Here is a 25,551-nt window from a genome sequence, read left to right as displayed (position 1 = left end):
CCGGCCTACAGGGAGAAGTATCTGTATGACTGAACAATTTATATAATGAGCAAGTGTTAGAGAATTTTAATTTCTCCATTGATGAAAAATAAATCAGAAGCTCTCACAGTTGACTGCATTTAGCTGATTCAAATAACTTTATATTTATATAAAAATATTTACAATACCATTCTTCTTTACAGCAACATAGCTTAATGAAGACTTCTTACAGAGACAGACCAGAGACAAAACTGAGACTGGAAATCCAGCTCCTAACTCAATACTCTTTTTGCACAGACTCAGTAGCACTTTCTTCATATTGGCTGATTGAGTTACCACATGACTCTTCCTGTTCATGAATATTCCAACAGCAAGCCCCAGAATTGGAGGATCCCCACCTCTTCCTCCTAGGACTGAGAGAAAGATTTGAGGACCCATCTCTTGACCTCAAGGCAAGAGAACAAATTCACAAAATAAAACAAGCTGGCAGGCCTGCCCTGGAGAATTTCGCAAGTTAGCAGATCGAATAGAGGGATTGGATGACCACCTATCTCAGGCTTGCATCTATCGAGCAGTACCTGACCAGCTGCAAGAATGGTACCAGACAGTGAAGCTAGACATTCAGCTTGCCCACTATAAGAAGCCTCCCCCACCTGAATCCGAGCAGCAGCCAGAGCAACCCGAACAGCCATCACCCCACGAAAACCTCCAACTACTGCAATGGCTGAGAGACCCAAGCCACCTGCAGGCCCATCAATTAAGTGTTTCCGTTGCAGACAGGAGAGACATAGAGCAGCAAACTGTCCAGTCCTACCCCCGGGTACAGAGCAGACTTGAACCAACGGCAAGAAGGAAACCTGCTCAGCGGCTGATGAGAGAGAGATCCAACTGGGTGACACAGGAACCTGTTGCCCAGATTACACCCCACACACAGGAGGACATCAAGAGTCTGGGTGGACCTGCACCTGCTGTACCCTCCTTTGACAGCGACGGCGAAGGAGAGAATGACCTGATGGTGAGTCAACACGTCAAACTTATAATCCCTAAGTCGGGGGCACAAATAGACTTAAACGTGCTAATCGATTATGGATGCTCCCATTGCATCATTAGCTTGCCATTTGCCATGAAATTGGGTATACAGGCAAACTGTTTTCCAAGCCTGTGAGGTTCGAGGAAGCCGATGGCTCCCTGATGGGAGGGACTCTTGTCACGCAATTAACTGAGCCCCTACGCCTAGAAATAGATGGGCACTGGGAGTTTATTCGCTTCCTGGTGGCTCCAAAAATAACACTCTGATCCTAGGGCTAGCCTGGTTGGACAAATGGAAGCCATTTATTGGTGGGAGAAAGGAATGAGAACTGTGAGACTACCTATAGGGCCTAATCCTCCCACTGATTCGACTGACGTTGCAGGATACCTTAGGCTACCCAATGAGTGAGTGCACATGGCTGCCTCACCGCCACCAGGCAAAACACTCATCCCCAATGCATACCGGGACCTAGCGGAGGCATTTAGTAAAAAAGAATGCAATGCCCTGCCCCCTCACTGACCCAATGACTGCTCTATCGAACTGGTGCCAGGAGTCAAACTCCCATGCCCAAGAATGTACGCTATGTCCCCCCTTGAAATGGAAGAGATGCAGCGATACGTGAACAAAAACCTAGCGAGGGGGTTCATTGAACAGGCCAAATCTACCGTGGGAGCCCCTGTGTTGTTCAAAGAGAAAAAAGATGGGTCTCTTCATCTCTGCGTAGACTATAAGGGTCTCAATGCTGTTGAATGTGGAAAACAAATACCTCCTCCCCCTCCTAAAGGACTTATTAACCCACCTGACTAAGGGGAATGTCTTCACTAAATTAGACCTGAGAGAGGCATATTACCAGGTGAGAATAAAGGAGGGAGACGAATGGAAAACTGCCTTCAACTGCCCCAATTCAAAGTCATGCCATTTGGACTAGAGGGGGCCCTAGCTGTATTCATGCAGTTGATTAATGAGGTCCTACATGATCACTTGTACAAAGGGGTTCTGGTGTATCTTGACGATATCCTGATATATAGCACGAACATGACTGATCACATAAAACTGGTGAGAGAGGTGTTAAAGTAACTATTGAGTGCCAAGCTTTATGTCAAATTGTCAAAATGTGAATTTCACCAGACTGATTAGATTATCTTGGCTACAGAATTTCCAATGAGGGCATTGAAATGGATCCAGCCAAGGTGAAAGCTATAATCGAATGGCAGCCCCCCAAAAGTCGCAAACAGCTCCAGAGCTTTCTAGGTTTTGCTTCTGTCGTCAATTCATCCCCTCTTTTGCCAAGATTGCCCTACCCCTTACAAAACTACTCAAAACAGGCAAAAAAGGAAGGAAGTGTGATCGAGCCAACCACTAGCATGGACAATGGGCTGTCAAACAGCTTTTGAGAACTTAAAGAGACTATTTGCTGCTGAACCAGTCCTAAAACACCCCTTCCCAGGGGAGCCCTTTGTAATTTAAGCCGATGCCAGCGATGTGGCAGTTGGAGTTGTATTACTGCAAATGAACAAAAGTGGGGTCCTGCAACTCTGCACCTACACCTCTAAAAAATTTACTGAAAGCGAGCGGAGATAGGCAATCTGGGAGAAAGAGGCCTTCGCAATTAGGTGGGGGCTGTTAAACTGGTGACACTAGAAGGGAGCAAGGTGCCTTTTGAAATAAGGACAGATCACAAAAACCTAGAGGCACTGAAAACTCCCCGCAAATTGTCTCCAAAGCAAGTACGGTGGTCACAGTACTTTAACCATTTCAACTTCACTCTAAAGTACCTACTGGGAGGAAAAAACTTCCTAGCTGATGCGCTATCGAGATTGCCCCAGTACAAAAGCGAACGCCAAGAGGTTAATGAGGCAATTATCTCCAGTCCACAAACGGCCGCTCAACTCACGCCTCACAGAGTCCCTAATCCTGATGACTGTGGGGTAAAGAAAATAAAACAAGAGCTCCTCACCGATCAATGGTTCAAAGATAATCAAACCTCCCTAATGTGCAGGGATGGCTTGGCTTACAAAGGGGGGAAACTATATTTGCCTGAAGCTCTCTGTCTTAATGCTCTCAAACACAGCCATGATGTAAAACAGGCTGGACACTTTGGATATTTAAAAACTCTTCACCTCACCCGCCGGCAATTTTGGTGGCTGGGGCTGAAACGGGATGTGGAAAACTATGTAAAAAGTTGTACTGTATGTGCCACAATGAAAAGAATGCCAGGGAAAACCCCTGGGTTACTGCAGCCAGTGGTAAACCCTTCTCAACCATGGGAAGAAATAGCTATGGACTTTATAGTAGACGTACCTGAAAGTAGGGGAAATACTGTCATATGGACTGTGATAGACCTGTTCTCGAAGGAGGCTCATTTCATCGCCTGCGAACGACTCCCATCTACCCAATGACTGACTAAATTGTTCCTTAAACATATCTACCGACTGCATGGCGCCCCTAAGTGAATAATTTTGGACAGGAGGGTACAGTTCACAGCAAAGTTTTGGAGGAGTTTTCTTAAATTAATTGGATCATCTCAAGACTTATCATCTGCTTTTCATCCAGCCATCAACGGTGCTGCAGAATCCACTAACAAAATGGTGGAGCAATACCTCAGATGCTATGTTTCCTACCAACAGACAAACTGGACTGACCTCCTCCCCTTCGCAGAGGTGGCATACAATAATTCTGTTCCCAGCAGTACCGGCTACACACCTTTCAGAATAGCCACAGGAAAAGAGATCAGCCCAATACCTGAATACCCCCAGGTGCCCTCCGACTCCCAGATACTTGATCAATGGACGAAGGGGTGGGAAGAAGTTTGGAGAAACATGAAAATTGTGTTAAAAAAGTCTTCCGAGACCTAGAAAAAGCAGACTGATAAAAAGAGGACTCCCCATACAACATTCCAAGTTGTGGAAAAGGTTTATCTGTCAACTAAATATTTACGCCTCAAATTGCCCAGCAAGAAATTGGGACCAAAATTCTTGGGGCCTTTCCCCATCGTAAGGATCATCAACCCCATCACAGTAGAATTGAAACTCCCTAGGTTTTAAGGGAGGATTCACCCTGTCTTCCATTGCAGCTTGTTGAAATCTTATCTGGGCTCCACTTTAAGACCTCTCCCTAAGAAGGCACCCAAGCCCCTCGTAGTTGCGGGACAGACCTACTATGAAGTGAGACTTATTCTTGACTCTAGAATTTCTAAAGGGAAATTGCAGTACCTAGTACAATGGAAGGGGTACTCGCTGTCCAAGGCTCCTTGAGTGAAATCTAACAATGTGAAGGCTGACCGACTCATCAAAAAGTTTCATGGGAAAAACCCCAACAAACCAAGGGATAATCCCTGACATATGCTTTTGTTCACATACAGGACCTTTCCTTTTTGTAAGGGGGGCCGGATGTCAAAGCTGCTAATATTGGATATTATTGCTTTGACAAGATATGCAGAACTGTCTGGTATTTTTAGAGTTAATTCAGATGATGGTGGGGGGGGGAGAAAGATAAGGACTGCATGCAAGAAGGGAACGGAAGTGAATCTTTGCCCTCCAGGTTGATTAGAAAATGTGAATCATGACAGCAAAATAGGGGTGGAGAATAGCCTGGAATGTTATGTGCAAAGGAAGGGAAATTCAGATCTTGGCATCAATCCATGTTGTGCTGACACTCTGTTACACTGTAATAAAGGCTTTCTAGGATAAACAATGCCTGGAAGTTCTTTGAACTGTTTCATTAGTCGGAACTATGACACAAGCCATATATGCCAAACCATACATGATGTAATGGAATATGTACCTGAAGAAGCATTTGGGGAGAATTTTGGCAAAACAGCTTTCCCGGAAAGAGGCCTGGATTAAGAAACTGCAGACCTCAGCTAGTGGAGTGAGGTGAAAAATCAGGATAGCCACATCCTAGAATCTCTCAGGATATATAAGCAAATAAAGGATTGAAATTGATTGGATCTTGTTATCTCTGGGTTTGTGCCTGATACATGTTATGGCTCAGCTCACTGGAAAGATGTTATTTCTATTTACAGTTTAGAACACTATGACTTTCTATGCGTACTATGGTTAGTTATCCATAGTGACTTCTGAATTAAATACAGATGTGTACAACTCAAGAAACAAATGATTGATTCCAAGTTTTCTTAAACATACTAACCTTCTGAACATATTTTCAGAATTTTCATATTCTCACTCTATATTACCAGCTGTCTTTTCAGAAACAAAAAAACAAATTCAGAGGCTATAAAATTAATACCTTGCAATGCCAGTACATTCACTCTCCTTATGCACAATAGGGCTCTATTTTGAAGTCCTATTTGTGAACAAATACTCGCCTATTTGTAGAAAATTCAATAGGCAGAAAAATGCAAAGCAGAGACAATTGTGCCATAATTATTGTATGCTGTGTTAACCTAACCTGTCAGATTGCAATATCCACTATTAATCTACATCGCCCTGAACACAACTGTGAAGGAAGCTGTGCAGCTGAAGTGGTTGGAAAGAAGCTGCATTTTTGGCTACAACAGCAAGAACAGCCAGAGAAGGATGGAAGAAGTTTGCAAGCAGTGCCACTTTTAACTGGGAATGGTTGTGGTGGAGATAGCCTCTGGAGTCTGATTGCTAAGGAGTGTTGTTGAGGGTTCTCTTCTCCTCTGGTCAGATAATAAAAGAAAAACTGGGGAAGAGTCTGGCCATTCTATACAGCATGTGCATTTAGAGATTAGGAAACTTAAGAATCTCCAAACACATAGCACAGAACATTGGTATAGGTAGCTCTCAACTTGCAACTACAATTGAGACCAGAACTGTGGTCATTGGGTGAAGTAGTCAAGTGAGATGCCCACATGATTGTTCACAACTGCAATCCCAGGAATATAGCTGAAATCCTCGGGAGTTCAGCTCTCCTTGGCAGGCAGCTCTTTCAGCTAGCGTCCAGAGATGGAATAACATGAGTATGACTATGTCAATATTACCCATTTGAGAGAATCATATCTGGTTATGAACTACTAGGAAGTCTCCAAAGATAAAAGGGAGTCCTCTTGGAAGACCAGTGGCAGCTTGTGACCTTCCCTGTTTGTCTCCCCTTTCTGCGGAAGGCAACAGAGAAGATTGCAAGTATCAATAACATGAACATGGGATGCATGGCAATCAGTCATAAGTATAAACAAATTGCCATGCACCCATATTGTGATCAAAGGACTTGCAGTGTTGTTGGTGCAACACTTTGTGACAGCCAGAAACCATTTTTTCTGAGGCCATTGTAATTCCAAATCATTGTTAAACAAAGGGTCTAAGTCAGTGGTTCTCAACCTTTTTAATGCCGTGACCCCCAACTGGTCGTAAGTCGACTACTCACCGGTCATAAGTCGAGGACTACTCAACTGGTGCAGCACCATTTGCAGAATGGGACTTTTGGCGGGCTCAGCAGGGCAGAGACAGCCTGGACAATTCCTATTGGCTTTTGAAAGCCAATAGAATTAGACTCTATTCAAGAGAGTCTATTCTATTGGCTTTCAAAAGCCAATAGAATAAAAGAGAGTAGCACAGCTAAGGAAAAGGGGAAAAAAATGGCAGACTGCGTTGTGTGGCGACCCCGTGAAATGGTTGTTCGACCCCCACAGGTTGAGAACCACTGGTCTAAGTCAACGGTCACCAACCTTTGTGGCTTGGTGGCCTATATGGGGGGGGGCAAAGGAACTGGGATGTGTGAGTGGCAGGCTGTAAGGACTACCTGTAATTTTCTGGATGTTTCCTCATACTTGCTGGTAAAAAAGTTAGTACCTTTTTCCCATATGGCACAACAGAACATCAGAACAATTTACCAGGAAGGGGACTAGGTCTGAACAGGCAGTATGGTAGGTATGACTGTCAGTGGTGGCGAACCTTTTAGAGACTGAGTGCCCAAACTGCAACCCAAAACCCACTTATGTATCTCCAGGTGCCTGGTGGGCATGGCTATGGTGGAAATGGCAGAATGGGTGGGCGTGGCCAGGGTGGGCATAGCCAACTTGATGTTGCTCTGGCGGGTGGGGCAGTGGACAGGAGGGCATGGGGGGAGGCTCCTGAGCCCCGCAGCTCTTCTGAGGGGGAGGAAAGAGGGGCTGTGCTGGGATTGGAGCTCCTCGTGCCTTCTGCTGCCCGTCTGTGCTCTTCTGCTGAAGATGCCGCAGCTCCGCTTGCCTGGCAGGGCAGGGGTGCTCATACACAGGGACACACATAGGGTTGCTGCCTCGCTTTTCGTGCTGGGATTGGGCGCGAAGCCTCCTCGCAGCTTCTTCCCCTGTGGACATCAGGAGCGCCCACCCTACCTACCGCTCATCCCAGAGTGGCTGCTGCCGTCCACGCTCTCCAGCCCATCACTGGCCAGCCAGGCATGCCGGGATGCCTCCCTTCAGGCTCCCTCACCTCTCCCCCCTCCAGGCTGGTCCGATTTCCCCCATGGGCAGCCCCGCGCCCATCCCCAGCCAGTTCTCCATCTTTCTAAAGGTGGACTGTGGCTTACCGAGCCAGGCGTGCCTCTCCCTGCACGCATCCTCAGGTGGAGGAGCTGGGCAGCCACGGCTCTCACTCCCCTCCGGCCTCCATCTGCCAAGGCCTGAGCTCAGCGTGCCCAGCTAACCGGCGATGGGCTGGAGAGCGTGGGATGGCGGCAGGTGCCCCGGGATGAGCGGTAGGTGAGGTGGGCGTTCCCGATCTCTGTGGGGGAAGAAACGGCGAGGTTCCATGCCCAGTCCAGCCCCGACATGGCACGGAAAGCGAGGCAGCAGCCCTACATGCATTGGACCCAACCCTCGCAGAGTGCCCTTCTGCCGCTCAGACCTGATTCCTTACCTCTGCCCGGCTTGTTCCACGGCCTCAGGGCAGCGGCATTGGGCAGGAAGCGGCAAACGGGGCTTGCTGAGGATCGAGCTGCGTTTGCTGCCACTGCCACCTTCAGAGCCGGCGATCAGCAGGGCCCCGTCACGAGGACTCAGGGGCACCGGGGTCCAAACCTATGAAGCCCACCTTCTTCTCGTCCGAGCTGCCTGAATACACGCCCCAGTTGCACGACTTTTGCAGCGGCACTGGCGCGGAGGGTGATCGCATGCACGAGCGGGACAGCTGCGCATGGCAGAGGCACTTCTCAGGGCCAGAGGGGAGGCTGGCAGATTGCAGGCACTGGCGGTGTAGGTGCCAGCGTCCACAATTTGCCCAGCCTCCCCACCTCTGCCATGCACGACTGTCCCATCATGCCTGCAATCGGCCTCCATGCCGGTGCTGGCAATCTGCCCAGCCTCCCCTTTGCCTGCTTTGCTCTCTGCTCTTGGACGGTCTGTGATTCCAGCTGCCAGGCGGGGAATCGGCGGATCGCTTTCTGTGCCAGGGCAGGGCAGGGCTGGGCAGCTGCATTCCATTTCTCCATTTGCTTCTCAGCCTTTGCCACGTGTTTGTGGGACATTTTTTTGTCCCACAAACACATGGGAGAAATGGAATGCAACTGCCCACACCAAGTCTAGCCCAGCCCCGGCAAGGGAAGCGATCCGCCAATTCCCCGCCCGGCAGGTGGGATCACAGACAAGCTGAGGGAAAGGAAGCATTGTCCCAAGCTTCGGCTGGATGGTGTGCTGACCACCAGGCAGAGACCGCTAAAGAAGAGGACCTTGGAGCAGGGGAGCTTTCGTTGCAGGTACGCCACCCCTCACGCCTTTCACTGCCGCTATAGCCCCATCTTCCCCCGGCCGCCATTACCGCTCTGCTTGCTGCTGTCGCCGAACGAGGCCAAGGCAAGGCACTCCCCCCTGCTGCCGGCTGCCCCTCATCCTCCTCCCGTGTGGCCAGCTGCTGAAACTTATCGGTCGGCTCATGCTCGCTTGCTGTCACTCCAGCTCGTGCTCACTCTCTCGCTGTCTGCTGCAAATGCTGCTTCTGCCAAAAGTTGATCCCTTTATAGCCTCTCACCTATTCCCAGACTGTGCATGTGTGGAGAGCTGCACTTGCGCAGCTCTGCGGAAAGTTGCACATCCGCAGAGAGGAGGGAGCAGCTCGGCCCAGCAATGTCTCACATGCCACCAGAGAAGTCGCCGTGTGCTGCCTGTGGCATGCATGCCATAGGTTCACCACCACGGTGCTAGACTCTGAAGTTAAGCTAGCCTTTCTCCTGCTGGTTTCTGTAGAGCTTTCCTCAAATGACTGGATCGACCGCCATCTCTCCACAGTCAGCAGGGCTTCCCTCCTTCTTTATTGCTTCTCCGGGGTGACTTTAGACCCACTCAAAGAAATTGGCCGTAGGATGTGGAGTCCCACAATCTCTTGGCTACTTGGCTACTGAGCAAAACCAGAAGCCTCAGGGTTTTTAGTTATAGTTCCTGAGACAGTAGAATAGAATTCTTAGCTTATGAACTACAATGGTGCCTTTTTTTGATTATTCAGGATAGTTAGGCAGGGTTTGAGCAGTGGGATCTGAGAAATTTTTAAATTATCTGAAAATAATTCCATCTGCCCTGAAAGAGGCAGCAGTGTTCCTTCTCTTCAAGAATTCTTCCCTTGTTCCAACATTTTCAGTATTGCATGCTATCCAATTCTCCAATTTAGGGTATGCCTTTTTTAAGATAAAGAGTGGAAGATGGAACATTGATATGGTCTCAATAAATTTAAGACTTTAATTGAACACTGAGACAGGGATTCCCTTCTAATGTTTTAGCGAAACCTTGGGGCACCTCCAGCTCCAAAATTCTTTTAGAAGAAATTGTGGATTAATTTTATTCACCAAAGACTACATCTTGGACTGGAGATGTAATATTAAAACAACCTATGGTTCTGAACTCTGTATTAATAAGATATCAAGTGAGAAAGGAAAACAGGAAATATGATTTCTCTAAATATTACTGAATTTAACTCTCCCAGTTGAATGAGAAAACAAATTCAGTAGCAGTCAGTGGAAATATATCTATGTAGCAACTAACAGCTACAAGGTGAAAATATCCAATATTTGCAAAATTTATAATGGACTGCAATGGCTCAAAAACAGTACTGTAACATTGTAATACTTCATTCTTTCTGCTATTATCAATCTTATTATTTGAAGGTGTTAGAAGTAAGGTCTTCATCCTGGTTCATCCAAGCCGGGAATAAATAAGCAAACATGGTGACTGCTTTGGGAAGAAGGTTACAGTTTATTGCAGAAAGATGGTTCTTCAGGAAAGTACAGAGGAGAGAAAAGGAGAGCGAAGGAGAGAGATTGAGCACATGGGCAGTAGGTTTTATACCCCCCTAGCCTTTTGTTTGGAAGTTTCCTGTTCCTGTGGCATGAACCTTGAGGCTGTTTCTGAGTGTTTGTCTAGGCCTTGATATCTGTGGTTTAATTCTATTATCATATCCTGCTTCCCAGGTGATGGGGCTGACTCCTAGAGTTTGGGTGGGGTATGCAGATCTTCTCTTTTGTCTTCTTGATTGCTCTGGCTTCAACTTTCTGATGGTTTTACACTTGCATGGGCCTAGCTCTTGCTTGGGGCAGAGAGATAGATTTGGGGCCAGGTTTGGTTTTAAAAAGTCCTTTTGAGGAAAAATATATTTTTCTGCCCTTTTTAATATTTCTTCTCTGGGCTAACTTTCATCAAAGGTTTGAAGGGCAGTAAGAACAGCAACCCAAGGATCAACTCAGTAATTGACTCCCATCAAACAGATTATAATGAAATAGTTAACTGCGTGACTTTTCGAATTTATTCGATTGTAGTCACGGGATATCAAAGGTTGACCTGGAAGAAAACCCGAAAGCATCCAATCAATATATCTTTAAAAATAAATGTTAGCCGCCACCTGAAATGTCGCAGAAGACAACGCTTTGCAGGAGTGCCTTCACCGTATGGCCACACTCTTAGTTGGGGGAAAGGTGCCTTGACTTGCTCTCCACGTGGCTCTAAAATCTTCGGCTTCCTTCCATTCGAAGGCACTCTAGTGGAAAGCACGAGGAAGGCCGCGTGGGGAGCAAGAGCGACCGAAGGGAAACACAGCCGACCGGCACAGACCGCCTCTCCTCGTTGGGCCCGCCAATGGCGCCCAGCGGGCGGAGCTTCCCGAGCCGGCCATTTAGCTCCCGAGCAGAGGCAGCCCTTCCCTTTCGGTGTGCTGCGCTACGGCGGCAACGACAGAGTGCCCCGTTCTCCAGCCCCTCCCTTCGGTACCACCCGGAGGCTCCGATCCACTGCAGAGCATGGCAGAGCAGGCTATCTCCTTCGCCAAGGACTTCCTCGCCGGCGGCATCGCGGCGGCCATCAGCAAAACAGCGGTGGCTCCCATCGAGCGGGTCAAGCTCCTCCTTCAGGTTAGGCCCGCAAAGCGCGTGGCAGGGGAAGGGGAGAAGCTCTAGGGAGGAGGGTCCGGGAAGGGAAACCTCAGTCTCTCCAGGACCGTCGACTATGGAGGGGGTTCAGCGGCCTCGCAGAGGCTGTGCTGTGGGGACATTGGGGGCTCCGCGTGGCGGGCGCTCGAGGGTGCTTGTCAAACCGGCTCCCTTCCTGGAGGCTTTGAATCGCGCCACCGGAGTAGGTAGCTGGGACGGTTGGAAAGTGGATAGCGGGATCCAAGGTGAGGGCATCCACTCGCATTCGATCCCTCCCCTGTTCTGTTTCCCGCTGGGTCTCCTTTGAGTCGGAAGAAAGGGCGGGAACAAGAGAGGTCGAACGAAAGAAAGTGGGAGCCGGGCGCCATTTTTCTTCCGGCGTCGTGTCTTTGATTGACAGGGCGGAGGACGTATAGGTCCCTAGTAGACGCGAAGAGGACGCGGTGGTGCTTTCGCCTCTTCCCACTTATATCTCGCGTGATTTGGCAGAGGGACAAACCTCTGCGGAATAGGCGAGAGGAGTGACGTTTCTAATGCGGCGGTTTGATTAGTCCTGCCCCTTAGCTACCTAGATGTTGATTTCGTTGTCCGCTGGCCTCCGCTTTATATTTTTAAATGCTGTTACTTCCCGGTAAGGAGAGTAAAGGATGTATCTGAGCGATAGAGAGGAAGCTACTACTATCTTTTGCGAACCGTTTTTTTCTATTTTACCAAATCCGCACATTGTTCCATTCAGCTTGTCACTTATTTTGTGTATTTGGTTCAGTTTATATGGCTGTATGTTCAACAGGCGAATGTGAACTACTTCCAAAGGATAAAAATGTCAAATAGGAATGAAAAGATAAAATAATAAAACATAATAAAATGTTCTTAGTATTTCTGCAATTTACATTAACAGGAGAATCATAATTTCCTAGACTTTAGAAAGGTATGAGAGTTTTGTTCAAAATTGCATAGGTTTTGAAATCAGTTAAATTGATTTAGACTCATAAGGGAGAAATTTTAAGGTTGTTGAATTTTTATATGCAAAAACTGTCCAGATGTGTTTTTACCATCTCTAAGGGGTTTGGAAAAAGTCTGCCCTGAAATCTTGAAAAACAATGACAGTATCAATAACAATTGATTAGGTAGATCATTGGTTTCATTTGTTGTAAGGCAGTTTCCTATGTGTTACTACAAAGTTACAGTTACAAGGTTTATGGTTACTACAAAGACATTAAAATGTAATGATAATTTTCCCAAGCAGCAATATATCCCTACTCTCATATAATACCCTGACCTATTCTCATATAATACCCTGAACTCTTATTTTTATGTACACTTTCTGTCTTAATATTGTCTTGGCTTTTCTCATATATACCCATACATAAAACTTTTTAGTTGACTGTAATCCACCCTTATTGTCTATGATTGTGATAAAGTTTGATTTGATTACATTTTAGGTGGAAATAACTTCCATCTTTGTTCTTATCTGAGCATTGTAAATTTGAGGGACACTTGCCTGTTGCCATTATTTTCTAAAGGAGTGTCTTTAAAAATCTTACTTTTGGCGTAAAGTTCAAATTCTACATTTTTGTATTGTGAAAACCACAGATCTTCATTTGAGGTTGTATATAGTCCTTTTAATATTTATGTGTATTCAGAACACACTCATAAATATAATTTCATGTTATTAAAATAATGCTTCAGAAAGAAAACTACGTCTAATTCAGCATTATAAAACTTCTTACAGGTACAGCATGCAAGTAAGCAGATTGCTGCTGATAAACAATACAAAGGAATCATAGATTGTGTGGTCCGCATTCCCAAAGAGCAAGGAATATTATCCTTCTGGCGTGGAAATTTAGCCAATGTTATTAGATACTTCCCAACTCAGGCACTTAACTTTGCCTTCAAGGATAAATATAAGCAAGTGTTTTTAGGAGGAGTAGATAAACATACACAGTTCTGGAGATATTTTGCTGGTAACCTGGCCTCAGGTGGTGCAGCTGGAGCTACTTCACTCTGCTTTGTCTATCCTTTGGATTTTGCGAGAACCCGCCTGGCAGCTGATGTTGGAAAAGCTGGTGCTGACAGAGAGTTCACCGGTCTGGGAGATTGCCTCGTCAAAATCTTCAAGTCTGATGGCCTGCGTGGCTTATATCAAGGCTTCAATGTCTCTGTCCAGGGCATAATCATCTATAGAGCTGCTTATTTTGGAATATATGATACAGCAAAAGGTAAATAAAATACTCAGGCTGATCTTGGCAAATAACTTAGCATACTCTTGACATGTAGAAGTTATAATCACTGGACTCAATTGCTAAAATATGATCAATTTTGTGGTATGGTGTTTGGAAACACCTTTTAAATTTCACTGAGCTAAGGTATAGGAAATGAGAGAAAGGGGAAAAAAGAAGACCAAGACTGAAAAGAAAGGGATTTGTATTCAAAGAAAAAAGTCGAATGGTAACAGTACATTATTTGAATGTTTGCATTTAGAGAAGTACAACTACTTTGGGCAGTATTTAATATCTGTTTTTATAAAATATATTCACAATTATCCTTAAAGGTAACATTTTCATAGCTATTTTATTTGAGACGTTCATTTCATTGATGTGTAAGGTTCTCAGAGTCAATGCTGTACTATCAGAGTTGTGAACTATCGTACGAAGCAGTACATTGATATCTAATCTCAAAAACAGTTTTCAAAATCAGTTTTGAGGATGGCATTCACTCAAAATAATTTATTATTTTAATACTGATTCTGTGATTTTTCTCCCACAAGACATAAAATTCAGATAAATAAAAATACTTAAAATATTCTGTTAAATTTAGAGACCTTGGGATTCTCTGAATTTGATTGTTTGCAGATATTTCATTACTCGACTAGGTAACATCAGTTCTTATTAATGGTACTGACAATGTTGCCTTGTTAGGTAATAAAACATGTGCAAGAATACCAGTTTAGGGGGCACCAAGTACTCCACAGCTCAACCTTATTCTCTTTTTATATTTTGTTAAGGCTAAAAAATGCCTAGTTAAAGGAGGTCTTGTTAACTTTCCTGAACATGGAAAGAATAAGGCTAAACATGGTTTTACCGCTAGCTGTCATTGATGTGGGATGAGCACCTGCTTATTAAATGTTCATCCTGCTATAAATAAAATAATTTATACATGCCCTTGGATACTCTTAAATGATGCTTCTAAATCTTAATGGAAAGCAGTCTTGTTCTGAATCATATAGCTCTATGTAACCTCGTATAGCTCTATGTAACCCTAACTAGAAAGCATGTATCAGTATGTTAGAATATCTGGCAGTTGTTGGGTTAAATGCTGGTTTGTTAATGGGTCAGTGGGAGGAGTTTCCAAAGGGCATTGGGAGACTTCCTGGACACAAGCCACTTGGGGAATGCCTTTGTTCATCCAGCCTCATGGCCCCTAGCCACACGGCTTGGAGATCTTATGCTTATGCCAACATGTGATGCTTATGCAGAAGAAGAGGGAAAAATCCATTATCAATTTACCTATGGAAATGAACAGAGAGATGTAATATACAGAAGTAACATTGTAAAAGCAAGTATTTACTCTGAATAAACATTTATCTGTTTTATAATTATTTCTATTGAGTTGTCTATCTGCCTTAGATTGAACATAGAAGCAAGTTGTTCTGTCTGGGCAGAATAGTGAATTGATAGGATTAATTCTTCTCTGATCTCCTGCAACAGTTTGAAGGAAGAAAGTAAAATCATTAATCTTTCTCTACATCAGCCCTTAAGGAAGTAAAGTAAATATTTTCTTGCCTGTGAAAGAATGCTCAGAGTCATACTAGCTTTGTAAAGACAAAGTAACTGGATGTGGCTACATTCCTTCAATCCACTGCAACAGTAATGGGGCCAGTCTCCCACTAAACGTCTGCAAAGTAAAATCAGAGTGTCAGTTTGGCAGACAGCCTTTCAAAGGAAGGTGTGATTCAGATGCATTGTTTTGTTGATTCGCTGTTAACTCTGCAAGTAGCCACTGCATGATAAAGTTTGTCTGCATATTGACAAGCATCTGCTGGCAAGGATTCACTACAAGTAAAACTCTGCATGCTAGCCAATGTTTTAAAGTAAAGATTATAAAGTGCTTTGTGTCTTGTTTGGATGCTTCTGCGAAGTCTGCCTTAGGATTTGTTACAAGCCAACGTTTAAGTCAAAACGATATTGTGCTGTCTATCTAAGGAAAAGTTTAGCCTTCTTCAGCCACTTTCAAAACAGTTGTTAAGGTCATTTGCATGTATCTCCATTCATGAGAGGAAAGCAGTTGTGAGCAGCAACCCCCCTTCCCCCTTCCTTTGCTGGCAATTTGTCTTGAGGCAGTGAGGGGATGGTTTCAAAGGATTGTCTGTGAATTCAACTCAGTTTGCCAGTAAGCCTTGAAGAGCTTTGTTGTTAGCACGTGAATTCAACTAGCTTGTTTGGAATGTCTGGGAATGTATGAAACCGACTCTTTAAACCAGTGGTTCTCAACCTTTTTAATGCTGCGACCCCCAACCGGTCGTAAGTCAAGGACTAAACCGGTCGTAAGTCAAGGACTACCCAACCAGTCGTAAATCGAGGACTTTCCCTGCCCGGGAGCACCACACATGCATGGTGCCGCCCCCTGCGCTGGCCGAGGCGTAGCTGGCAAGCAGCAAAGACGGAGCAGGCCGACCACCGGCTGAGCCACCAGCTGGCCCAGCCCAAGGGAGGTAAGGCACCCGCCGGAAAAGGGGAAAAAAATGGCAGACAGCCTTGCTTGGCGACCCCCGTGAAATGGTCGATCGACCCGAAAAGGAGTCGCGACCCTTAGGTTGAGAACCGCTGCTTTAAACGAACAGCAGGATGGAAAGGGTTTCTTGCTAACTTTAGCATTCTATTGGCTTTGTTGATGGTCAGAAAGCGTGATTTCCCCCCTCTTTTCGGGCCCCAACGCAAGCAATAAAAACATTTGTCGCCTTAGCAACCAGGCCAAATTCCTCGTCACTAAGAAAAGCAATTAAGACAATTAACCTCTTCACCCAGCCACAGCACTGGTGAAAGAAGCTAAACTCCCCCCTTCCTTAGGAATGTTGGAATTTCAACCAATGTCAATGGAATAAGAAGGCATCTGGTTTCAGAGGCAGAAACAACCCCAATAGCATTGCAATAGCACCCCCTGGTGGTCAATTTATACATGACACCTTGATACGATATTTTGCTTCTTGCAATCTATATGCTGGATTACAACAACTTGATAATTAATTCAGCACATAGCAGACTCATACCAAGCCAGGCCAAGAGTACCCCATAGAGGGAAAGAAGGTACTTCACTGCACGCATCACTATCTACGCAGAGTGAATCTGTTAGTTAAAGTGTAAGCTACTTAAATTTATTCCAAGTTACCAGCACCCCTTAAAGGGCACAGAGTGAACTTCACCAAAGTATTCACTCACTCAAGCTGAAGATCAAGTTGTTCCAATTTGAGGGAAATTAAGGAGAAGAAAGCAGAGCCAATTGTCCTTGCTTATTATCACAAGCTGATGACCAAGGGGTTCCAGCCTGCAACTTAACGGCCAGATGGGAGTTTTGTAGCTCTACATTCTCTCAGTTGCAGCTAGCAGTAACGTGGTAATAGGAAGAATTTGGCTGGCCTTTTTTCAGATGCCCCCTGAGGAGGAACTACACGCAAGCATTTAATCACGCCCAGAGAAAGCCCTCTAGTGGACAAAGGGTGTACCTCGAAGGAGGAGCACCCTGGTAGCTGACTCACAGGAAAGGACCCTAGGGGTGAAGGGGTAAATTGTGCTGAAGTATCCAGAAACGAAGGAGAATGCACCCAGTGGCACCTCCACCCACAGACAGCACCTCTGAAGCTGATCTGCAAGTAGCGACCCCTAGTGGTCAAAGAGAGAAGTTCTTCAAATTTGCTTCAAAATAGCTGGGAAGAACATTGAACCTACCCTAGCCATGGCAGAGTGTCCCACTGGTCTAGCAGAAGGGGTTCAACCAACCAGCCTAGTTGAGACACCCCAACCAGCCGGCCAAGGAGAAATGCTGCAAACAGCCAACTTTGACCTGCACACAGAGGCTGAAGCTCAAGCCTCAGTGAGGCCAAAGACATCTCAAGTGCCCTATGACCTGAGGCAACAAAGAAAGCTTACAGCAGCCATGCATTCACATCTGATAGAAAGATGGGAGTCAAACTACAAGCGCCATGAAAGATGCTGGGAGAGATTACACAAATTCTACCAAGAGCCTAAGGAGGAACTCTCCCCCGAACGTGCGCACGCAGTGGAAGTAGATAAGGAAGATGCTTTTGCGCAATGGATGGACTCCGAACGGCAACTCGAAGACATTCAGGCACAATTAGGAGATCCAACTTCCAATGGCAAGATGCACAGCCTCAAGCTACTCAACAAGCAGTATAAGAAGCTGCTAGAGAGCCCACGTCTTCCAGAGCCCGAACCTCGCCCGAGAGATGGACCAGTCAAAAGGGCCGAGTCTGAAGTTTTCCGCCATTCACATGAACCATCCCAACGGTCGCATGCGGCTCCATCTCACATGTCTGAAAAGGCCTCATCTTTTCGCCATATATCCAAGGCACATTCCAGCGTGTCCCAACAATTGCATGTCACAGGCGCCTCCCGCCATTCGAAAGCTTCTTCTCGTCACAGCCAAGCATCTCGGGCCTCAAGGGCAGAGAGCATTGCCACCCAACTCGCACAAGCACAAGTCAATACCGCAAGGGCTGAAGCTGCTGCACAAGCAGCAGCAGTAGAAAAACAGCAGAAGGAGGAAATGGCAAAAGCGGAGACTGCAGCAGCTCTACGTGTGGTAGAGGCTGAACAACGACAAAGGGAAGATGTAGCCAAAGTGCAAGCTGCATCAGCTCGTCGTGTGGAAGAGGCACAGCATCAGCAGAGGGAAGACATGGTCAAAGATCATGCCAACCTCGAGATGTCCCGACGCCAACAGGAAGCAAAAGAGGCAGCCATATTACAAGCGGCTCTCCAAAGAGAGCTAAAAGAAGCTACATCTACAAACAGGTTGGAATGGCTAGGAAGGGAAAACCCTCACAGTCGTGTACAGGCCTATGTGGACAACCAAAGCGCATTCCAGCATAAGCAGGTGAGAGCGCCACAGCCAGCCACAAACCCCCCAAGACCAAGTAGACGAACAGAAGAATCTCAACGACCAGATACGCCGGTCGGCCACAGAGTTGATGTCGTGACACTTAGGTCACGAGATCTTCCCATCGTCGCTATCCCATTGAACCCACTGATCCATACCCTTGAGGGCAACCAGATGGGTCCACCAGCAGCGGCAACAGCTACACAGCAGGCAGTGCCACAAGAACTTTCCGCTGTTGTTGCCCCACGGAACCCGCTGAACCATACCACTGATGGCAATTGGATGGGTCCACCTGCAGCGCCAACGGCCCCACAGCAGAACCAGCCATTGCTCGGGGATGAGATTGAAAGAACTCGAGCCACACTAGAGTCCCTGCTGCACCAACAGGAGGCAGCGTCCCAAGGAACCACCACCAGACCTAACCACAGAGGAGAGTCTCGAACACCAGCCATGCCAACCTACCAGGGGGCTAGCTACACTCTACCAGAAAATTTGGCTCCATTGAGAGTAGACGCCCCCAACCCCTTTGCTTACCATGGAATGGTCAGCGATCCAACAAGCTCCTCAACTGCCATTAAAATGGAACTCAGATGGGCCATAGTAGGGACGGTTTGTGTTGATCAATCGCAAACCCCAAGCCAGGAGAGCATCTCAAAAATCTCCATTCCCAGTAATGGAACAGCAGCTCACCTAAAACCACACCTAGAACACTGCACGCTTGTGACAACCAAACCTGTTTTGGAAGCAACTGTTCCAGACAAGCAAGACTCACACACTTAGCCTTGTCCACAGAGGACAAGCCAGATAAACAACGTCTGCAGCTACGCGCATTCTCCCTGAACACCTCACACTGGGATAAGCTGCGTCTGCCAGAACAGAAACAAGACTGGGAGTCATGGAGTGTACTCCCAAGATGTACGTCCACGTGTCACCTATCCTCCGCGAGCTGCACTGGCTTCCTGTGGGTCTCCGGACGCAATTCAAGGTGTTGGTTATCACCTTCAAAGCCCTTCGTGGCATAGGGCCAGGTTACTTACAGGACCGCATTCTGCCGCACAGCTCCCAGAGACCGGTGAGGTCCCATAGATTGGGCCTCCTTCAGGTCCCGTCGGCCAGACAATGTCGTCTGGCGGGCCCCCGGGGAAGGGCCTTTTCTGTGGTGGCTCCGACCTGGTGGAATCAACTTCCCCCCGAGGTTCGAACTACTCCCACCCTGCCGGCCTTTAAGAAAGCTGTTAAAACTCTCCTGTTCCGGCAGGCCTGGGGCTGATGTCCCCGGGGGGGGGGCGGGATATGATCGGACTCGCGGTATGACTGTATTATTTTATTGTTTTATGACTGTTTTAACTTTGTACGCCGCCCTGAGTCCTTTGGGATTGGGCGGCATATAAATATTTGTAAATAAAAAAATAAAAATAAAATAAATGTCTCTAGAGTATGCAAGTGCAGCGCACGTATGTCTCCAGCTCACCCGCCACCGTACAAAAGAAAGAATTGTACGCTTCCTTAGATGTGTCTACGAAGGTAAATGCAGCCATAAGATATGTCACAGTCCACAGCGGGGAGAGCTGCAGTCACACTTACGTCGTCTTGTTTGCAACCATAAGATACATCAGAGTCTACAGCGGGGAGAGCTGCAGTCTCGGTGTCTTCTTTGGAAAAGCGAGACTAACAATGCAAGAAGGCTACACCATACCAAGATTAGAGCTATGTGGTACCACTTTGGCTGTAAGCTCACCAACTCGACAGCAAAGATGTTGTGCCTTGAACTACAGTTTACCACCTTCTACGCAGACAGCAAGGTGATGTCAAGCTACATCTGCAAACAAAGCAGACATTTCTACATCTATGTAGGCAACAGAGTGAAAAGGATTGAAACATCTTTAAGCCCTGAACAGTGGCAACATGTGCCAACAAATAAGAACTTTATTAACCAAGTGAAGTGGCCCAACCTTGCCACACAGTTAACAGAATTGATCTGGCTAGAAAGTCTTGAGTTCTTGGCCTGTCCAAACAGACAGATGCCACATAGACCAAAACGTTATGCACTTCCAGCTTCAGATCAAAGTGCCAACCTTCAACCTCAGACACCCAGTAAAAGTCAACCAATCCTCTTCAAAACCCTGTCTAAACGGAGACACCTGAAATTAGGCATAGTTTTGATCATCTTGATCACTTGTCTCAGCACCCCAAGAATTAGCCTTGTAGGAGCCTGCAAGGACTTACTGACTATTGAAGATATTTGTCATGATCCGATGATTGTCAAATGTCTGAAGGCCAAAAATTGCCTTCCCCATGCATCTCACACGGGTGAAACGTGCATAGCCGAAGCGTGGGAGCACATGATTGGTGCATCCCGCGAAATCATGGACTCTATATCGTTAAACACACCCACACCCACACATGAAATCCTCACTACCCTGATGACAATAGTAGCAGCCGTCTTCAATACTCCATCGGTGGTGCCAGACTCTTCGGTTTTTGAATATCCTGAGTCTTCTGCAGCTGCTGTTGTTCCTGATCCTTCAGTTCCAGCTGTTATTCCTGATTCTTCAGTTCCAGCTGTTGTTCCTGATTCTTCAGTTCCGGCTGTTCCTGAGTTTCCAGTTCCAGCTGTTCCTGAGTTTCCAGATGTTCCTGATCCTGATTCTTCAGCCCCAGCTGTTCCTGTGTTTCCAGATCCAGCTGTTCATGTTTTTCCAGGTTCTTCAATTCCTGTGTATCCTGTGAATCCAGTTCCCCTTGTTCCTGAGAAACTTTGGGTTCCAGTTTTTCTGTTCCAGATTTGGTTCCAGTTTCTTTTACAGGAAGAAGACTTTGTCTTTCTGAGAGACAAGTATGCATACCAGAACTATTGGCCCATGGGACTTACGCACCGGGCCCACCCAGTTGATGAACTAGTTTGCCAAGCTGCGGTCCAGATTGTGAAGCTACGCGAGTCAGGTCATCACTCAAAGACTCTTGTACCAGGCTTATCACCGATTTGATCCCGTTGTTGATGAAGCCTGAACCAGAAGATTAAACCTCAAATTATGTATTGTCTTTATGCATTGTTTGATGTAACACTTGCTTGATTTTTTTTTTTTGCATAATTGCGCATGTTTTATATTTACTTTATAGTTATGCATGTTTCATACCAAGTTTTCACCTATTTAGTCACAAGCTACTTAACATTGAGTACTGTATGCCTTAATGCTATGTTTTTTGCTCTTTCAGTTAGTTAATAGTGGAAATATAAATTTCTAAGTGGGGAGTGTTCTGGGTCATATAGCTCTATGTAACCTCGTATAGCTCTATGTTACCTTGTATAGCTCTATGTAACCCTAACTAGAGAGCATGTATCAGTATATTAGAATATCTGGCAGTTATTGGGTTAAGTGCTGGTTTGTTAATGGGTCAGTGGGAGGAGTTTCCAAAGGGCATTGGGAGACTTCCTGGACACAAGCCACTTGGGGAATGCCTTTGTTCATCCAGCCTCATGGCCCCTAGCCACACGGCTTGGAGATCTCATGCTTATGCCAACATGTGATACTTATGCAGAAGAAGAGGGAAAATCCATTATCAATTTGCCTATGGAAATGAACAGAGAGATGTAATATACAGAAGTAACATTGTAAAAGCAAGTATTTACTCTGAATAAACATTTATCTGTTTTATAATTATTTCTATTGAGTTGTCTATCTGCCTTAGATTGAACACAGAAGCAAGTTGTTCTGTCTGGGTAGAATAAGTCTATATTTTCATGAGAGTTTTGTTATATTACAGGTATGTTGCCAGATCCTAGGAACACTCATATTGTGATAAGCTGGATGATTGCCCAAACAGTGACTGCAGTAGCTGGTGTGGTCTCCTATCCCTTTGACACAGTGCGACGTCGAATGATGATGCAGTCTGGTCGTAAAGCAGGTAAATAGAACTTGCTTATAAACTTTGAAGCAGGATGTGTTTTTTTTTTCATTGATGTATTTTGTGCTCTGTTTAAATATAAAGCCTTGCTACTTCATTCACAGTTGATGTTATTGGTTAAGACTTAAGTATTTATCTGAATAAGTCATTCAGTGCTAGCAGCTTGACAGAATCATGTCTTGAGTTGTATTGCACTACAGATGTGGTCTATTCTTGTAAATGGAATTGGTGGTTATGTTATTAAACTATGAATTCTGGGTAGCTTCCTTATTTCTTCTGATTTTCTTGCTATGTTTGTACCTAAGTAATTCAAAAAAATTGATTTATTTTCTCCACAGCTGACATTATGTACTCTGGAACAATGGACTGTTGGAGGAAGATTGCAAGAGATGAAGGTGGAAAGGCTTTCTTCAAAGGCGCATGGTCTAATGTTCTTCGAGGCATGGGTGGTGCATTTGTGCTTGTGTTGTATGATGAGTTCAAGAAAGTCATTTAAACAAAAAATTTTTAGAAATGTAAGTTAAATTGATGGATCATGTAGAATAACTTGCCATTATGGACCACTGACTTAAAAAAAATTCCTACTCAGTCTTATGTATCGGGGCCAGATCATGTTTAAGTAGGACTACAAACTGCCTTCTGTGAACTGATGTACATTATATATAGGCATCAGAACAGATAGTCCAGAATCGTCTGTCTTTGGTGTTGGTTATAGTAGGTACAGTTCAGGGTCCAAGGAAGCTGATCTGCTTTTGTCTGAAGATCAGCTATAAGTTTCAAGTCCTGTCTTAAAAGAACCATAAAAATCATGTTTTGAAAAATATTCATTTAGCCAATCTTGTTTTTCCACTTGTACTTAAACACTATGTACTGTTTTTGCACAGCTGAACATCTAGCATTTGTGTTCTCCAATTTGGGGCATTTTGTGAACAATAAACATAATTAACTATGTGTTGAATTTATGACTACTACATCTTGAGTTTTATGGCCAGCCTCACCATGCAGTAAGATGTGGTTTACTGGCCTCAGGCAGCATTTATGCATGTGCATATCCATCTGCACAAAAAGGGGGAGTGGAACAAAGTAAGGAAAGAACTAGTATGGCAAGACTTTTTAAAAAGCTGTCCCGTGGTGTGTGTTGGGGCAGAGTACTATAGTTGGATTCTTAGACTGGATTTAAAGGCTCTTTAAATAAGATATGCTTATATAGGCCTTCAGAAGTTTTCATCATGTTTTTATGAAAATGGTAAAATAGTTTGAAATAGGAACCCATTCTGAATATGGAGAAAAAAGCTTGAAAATAATAATGCAATGGTTAAGCAGTGTGCATATAGGGATGCTAATAATTATAGTTCACCTAAGAATAAGTAGGAAGTAGGGCTATGGGGAAAATATAATATACATGCTTTGTAAAGAAGCACATGTACGTAGCATTAGATGAATCAGCTGTATGAGTTTTTAATTATTTGAAGAAAGATATCTTACTCATGTGCCCACATGGCAAGATTCTCATTTGTATGCTTTTACACTGTCGTGTTGAAAAACAAATAACTATTAGGAGTGTTTGTATTGGTATTGATGTTTAGAGTATTGAATAAAAAATTAAATATGACATCAGAGAAAATTAGAATTTTCTACTAATTTAGATTAGTAGGTTTAAAGGTAGATGGTACAATGAGAGAATTTGACTTTCCAGCTCTAGTATTATTTTGAATGAAGGCCAGATGTTCTTTGGACCAAACAATCATTAAGGGAAGGTACAATATATATAGGCATCAGAACAGATAGTCAATTGGAAAACCTGTTTTATTTAGTACTGATGCATCACGCAGAAGCTGCACCCACCCCAGCTCCAGCAAGGAGAAAAAGTGATATGTTGTGTCACGTGACATGGCGTTTGACATTCTTATCCTAGACTATTATTGGCAATTTATTTAAAAATGTGTTATTTAATACTGATGTTGTTGCTATATATATGTATGTATGTATGTATGTATGTATGTATGTATGTATGTATGTATGTATGTATCGTGCCACCCTTGGATAAGCCAAGTAAAAAACAAATGTTATTTAAAATATGAAAACAAAAACATTGAAAAAAATGAGTTAGTTTATCCATGAATGGCCTTATCTATGAATATATATTGTACCTTCCCTTAATGATTGTTTGGTCCAAAGTACTATCAGAATTTGCTTGTGCAAATTCTCCCACATTCAGCTTTTGTTTTTTCTACAACAGTTTCTTTGGAAGTTGGGATTCAAGGCTTTTAGAGAATAGAGGAAAAGCTTATTTCTTTTGTTAAGAGGCATTTCATCTTCCCAGTATTCCAAAAGTGGGGAATAATTATTCAGTGTTTTTCCTTTTAATCAAATGTCTGAAGGTGTCTAACAATAACAAGGGAGAAACCCTCTGTGACTCAAAGAATGGTAGAAATCCATTCAATATACTCTTATGTGTTGACTATACTGTATACCCTGATCCATACAACAGGAATGAACAACAGATTTATCCCCGTTTTTACACAAAAGAAATCTAGGCATCCACGGGGAAAATTAAAAAAAAAAACACAAAGCAAGTTGGTGAATGTAAACTCTGCCCTTTGTATATGCACAATGAATCTAGCCACACCTGGGCATTTGATGGCTCCTGGGCTACATCCAGCCCTTTGGCTGCCCTTGTCTGGACAACGTGGAATGCTTTTACTTTGAAGGCAACGTTTTAAATTCAATTTATGTATGTGTGTCTGTGCATGCCTACGCACCTACACATTCCTATTAGTTCCGCCCTCCACAACAGTCCCAGTTTGTCATGTGACACCTTGGGAAAATTAATTGTTCTAGTTCTTGCTTGACAGCCTCTAGTAACAGGTTATTATCTTGAATCCCACTGTCTGAATGCATACAAATGCATTCATATTTTGAAAGAAACAGATAAATCGTACACATACCTGTATAGACAGGTTTTCTTTTACTATTTTATTAGGGTAGGTTTTTTTTTTGTAGTGGGCAATGTCTCATACTTTTGGGGAGATGGCAGTCATTTCTTCAACCACTGTTATTGATTCACCTCCTATTGGTACTGGGGTCACCCATTTCTAAGAAAAGAAAATATCTTTGCATTAATTCCTAAAAGTCATGATTGTTTAATTTTCATTTCTACATCACAGCTCATTGCAAATACACATATCAAAACCCTTATTTTTTATTGCATA

At 44.6% G+C, this 25,551-nt stretch overlaps 2 protein-coding genes across 2 annotated transcripts in view; one reads left to right on the top strand and one right to left on the bottom strand.

The window, feature by feature from the left end:
- The first annotated feature begins 10,846 nt into the window (after positions 1-10,846).
- Positions 10,847-23,290, top strand: LOC120297522 (ADP/ATP translocase 3). The gene is made up of 4 exons (XM_039320243.1): positions 10,847-11,302; positions 13,053-13,539; positions 22,199-22,339; positions 22,678-23,290. The coding sequence occupies exons 1-4, from the start codon at positions 11,192-11,194 to the stop codon at positions 22,833-22,835; spliced, it is 897 nt and encodes a 298-aa protein (XP_039176177.1). The 5' UTR covers positions 10,847-11,191; the 3' UTR covers positions 22,836-23,290.
- The window catches only part of LOC120297521 (interleukin-5 receptor subunit alpha-like), a 51,995-nt gene continuing 49,327 nt past the window's right edge, over positions 22,884-25,551 (bottom strand). The window contains exon 9 of the mRNA XM_039320242.1: positions 22,884-25,434. Coding sequence (XP_039176176.1) covers positions 25,354-25,434 — 81 coding nt within the window. The 3' untranslated portion in view covers positions 22,884-25,353. The remainder of the gene's footprint in view (positions 25,435-25,551) is intronic.

The sequence above is a fragment of the Crotalus tigris genome, unplaced genomic scaffold (assembly GCF_016545835.1).
Source record: "Crotalus tigris isolate CLP2741 ecotype Arizona unplaced genomic scaffold, ASM1654583v1 scf7180000023627.613776, whole genome shotgun sequence".
Taxonomy (NCBI): domain Eukaryota; kingdom Metazoa; phylum Chordata; class Lepidosauria; order Squamata; family Viperidae; genus Crotalus; species Crotalus tigris.
The sequence above is the reverse complement of the archived record's forward strand: the minus strand, read 5'-3'. Positions and strand labels throughout refer to the sequence as shown.